Source organism: Talpa europaea (assembly GCF_964194135.1).
Source record: "Talpa europaea genome assembly, chromosome: 1".
NCBI classification, from domain to species: Eukaryota; Metazoa; Chordata; class Mammalia; order Eulipotyphla; family Talpidae; genus Talpa; species Talpa europaea.
In genome coordinates this window covers 19,014,933-19,017,418 of record NC_140073.1, presented here as the reverse complement: position 1 = coordinate 19,017,418, position 2,486 = coordinate 19,014,933, and the positions used below count along the sequence as shown (strand labels likewise).

Genomic DNA, 2,486 nt, shown 5'->3' with positions numbered 1-2,486 from the left:
TTTATACTTAGGATCGAGTGACTGACGGAGCTACCATGAGTTGCTCTACCTTAGCATCTCAGGAGAGCACTGAACCTTACATTGCTAACCTGGAAAAAGATGGAAATCAAAATAGGGTTTTACCAAATGTGTATTCTATTGCTTTTGTACATTTTGCAGTTAAAAAATGCTAAGTGAGGGCCTCCCCGGTGGCGCAGCGGTTGAGCGCTGGGTTGCGAAGCTGCCCGCGGCCTCTGCGGCGCCGGTTCGATCCCCGGCTGCTCCCCGGCCACCGGAGGAGGATCCCACATGGTGCGCAGACCTTTCCTGCCGCCCGCTGCTCCCCTCAGCAGTGTACTTCGGTCCTTCTGCCTGCTCTGCTCCCCGCTCTGGCTCTGGTGAATTCTCTCACCCTCCCGCGCTTCTGACTGTACCCGGTGCATGTACAAACAAACAAACAAATAAATAAATAAAAATACATGCCTCTTTAAAAAAAAAAAATGCTAAGTGAACTATGATATGATAAATCAGGGACTGCCTATGTGACTGTCAGGAGGCTGAGCCCTGGGTAGAAGGCTTTCCTCTTATGACCTGTCTTCGCACTGTCAATGGGCTTTGCGAACCAGAGAATTTAGGACATTTCATATGCCCTTTACTTTTTGCAATTAAATAATAAATTTAAATATCTATATTTTAGCTAATATTTTTTTTTTAAATTGTATATTTTTTTATTGAGACAATACTGATTGATAAGACTGTGATTTGGAGGTATAGATTCATACCTTTTCAGATGTGTGCTACCTCACCAGACACACCACCTAAGCACCCATAAATCCTGCACCATAGTCTTTGGGCTCCCTCCTTCCTTTTCTTCCCACCTTACCTTCCTTTTCTGGTGGTTTCAAGTCTACAGTCAGATTCCAAAAGGGTTGCTTTAGTTGAGTTTTGCCATTCCTTTGTTTTGTGTCTTTTTATATTCTTTATATTCCACATATTTTTAATCTTTCTTAGAAGTGGTATATTTTATTTAAATCTAATAAATATTTGCTTTTGGAAAGAAGTCTTTTTTTTTTTTTTTTGGTTTACAAGAAGGCAATTTATTTTAACAGAAAATAATTTGACGAGTCCTGTTCACAGACGGCGACCACGGCGACCCCCCTTCCTGCGGGTGCTATCAGAGGGGATGGGGGTGACATCCTCAATCCACCCAATTTTCATTCCTGAGCGGGCAAGGGCTCTGAGGGCTGACTGTGCCCCAGGTCCAGGAGTCTTGGTTCGATTTCCTCCTGTAGCCCGGAGTTTGATGTGGAGGGCAGTGATACCCAGTTCCTTGCACCTCTGTGCCACATCCTGGGCTGCCAACATAGCAGCATATGGCGAGGATTCATCTCGGTCAGCCTTCACCTTCATCCCACCGGTTACACGGCAGATGGTTTCCTTGCCAGAGAGATCAGTGACGTGGACGAAAGTGTCATTGAAGGATGCAAAGATGTGGCAGACACCAAATGCGTTTTCTCCTTCAGCCACCTGAGGTCCGAGGCTGATGACCTGTTCTTCCTTCTTTTCCTTCCCCTTGCGAGGTGCCATTTCTGCGCGTCTTCTCCAGACTCCGCCACCGGAAAGCAAAAGTCTTACATTTTCATATTGTCCTTTCCTCTGATATGTTATTAGCAGCAGTATTTGCTTTTATTTCATTTTTTTTTTGAAAGAAAAATAGTTTCTTGGATCATTTGAGTACAAACAAGGAAAGTTTTACTATGGGGGTGCTTCACTAACATTTATTAAATTAAATATTGTATACTTAAGCTAACCACTAGATTTCCTCTAGATCAACTTGTGTCAGTTCGTTGATTTCTGAGTTTCAAAGGAACTAATGTCTTTTCAAAGTCTATGGTGGGAAAATAGTGTCATGATTGATAGCTGGAAATTTTATGAATGAAATCAGAAAAGCCAGCTTCAGAGTCTGTAATTAATTTTATCAAAGGCCTGATTACTTGCCTGCAATATGTAGTATTTAGTTAGCAGGGTTTTTGCATTGTTTTCTTGGTCTCAACTTAACATATAAAAAACTATTTCTTTAGTACCTCCTCTCTGTGAGCATATAATATGCTTATGACAAATTTCTGTTTCTCATGACATATTTACAGGAGAGGTTTTACTACTTCCACTGATGAGGTAACTGAGTTGCACAGTTAAGATCAGTAATACATAGAAAAGTATTTCTGATTGATTTAAGTTTAGCCAAAAAGCTTGCATTCATGACCTGAAATTACATAAAACTTAAAAAAAAAACCCACAACTGTATACATATAATCATTATGAAAAATTTATTTTGAAGCATAGCAATTTTGTTTTAAGTTCATATATTGACTCTTCTAAAATATTCTCTTTAGCAATAAATTAGGTGTCATGATTTATAGGAGCCCATCAACATACATTGCCAGAGTTAGGTTCTGTGTTTGAGGCTGGCTTGTGATTGTACAACAAGCAAGAGACTGTACTCAACC

At 40.7% G+C, this 2,486-nt stretch overlaps 1 protein-coding gene across 1 annotated transcript; it reads right to left on the bottom strand.

The window, feature by feature from the left end:
* Positions 1–921: 921 nt before the first annotated feature.
* On the bottom strand, positions 922–1,571 carry LOC311173610 (small ribosomal subunit protein uS11-like). The gene has a single exon (XM_084237688.1). The coding sequence runs from the start codon at positions 1,564–1,566 to the stop codon at positions 1,111–1,113; it is 456 nt and encodes a 151-aa protein (XP_084093814.1). The 5' UTR covers positions 1,567–1,571; the 3' UTR covers positions 922–1,110.
* Between the last annotated feature and the right edge of the window lie 915 nt (positions 1,572–2,486).

What these genes read in the sequence shown, in the direction of transcription:
- LOC311173610 (XM_084237688.1), bottom strand. Translation starts at nt 1,566, where the DNA reads ATGGCACCTCGCAAGGGGAAGGAAAAGAAGGAAGAACAGGTCATCAGC.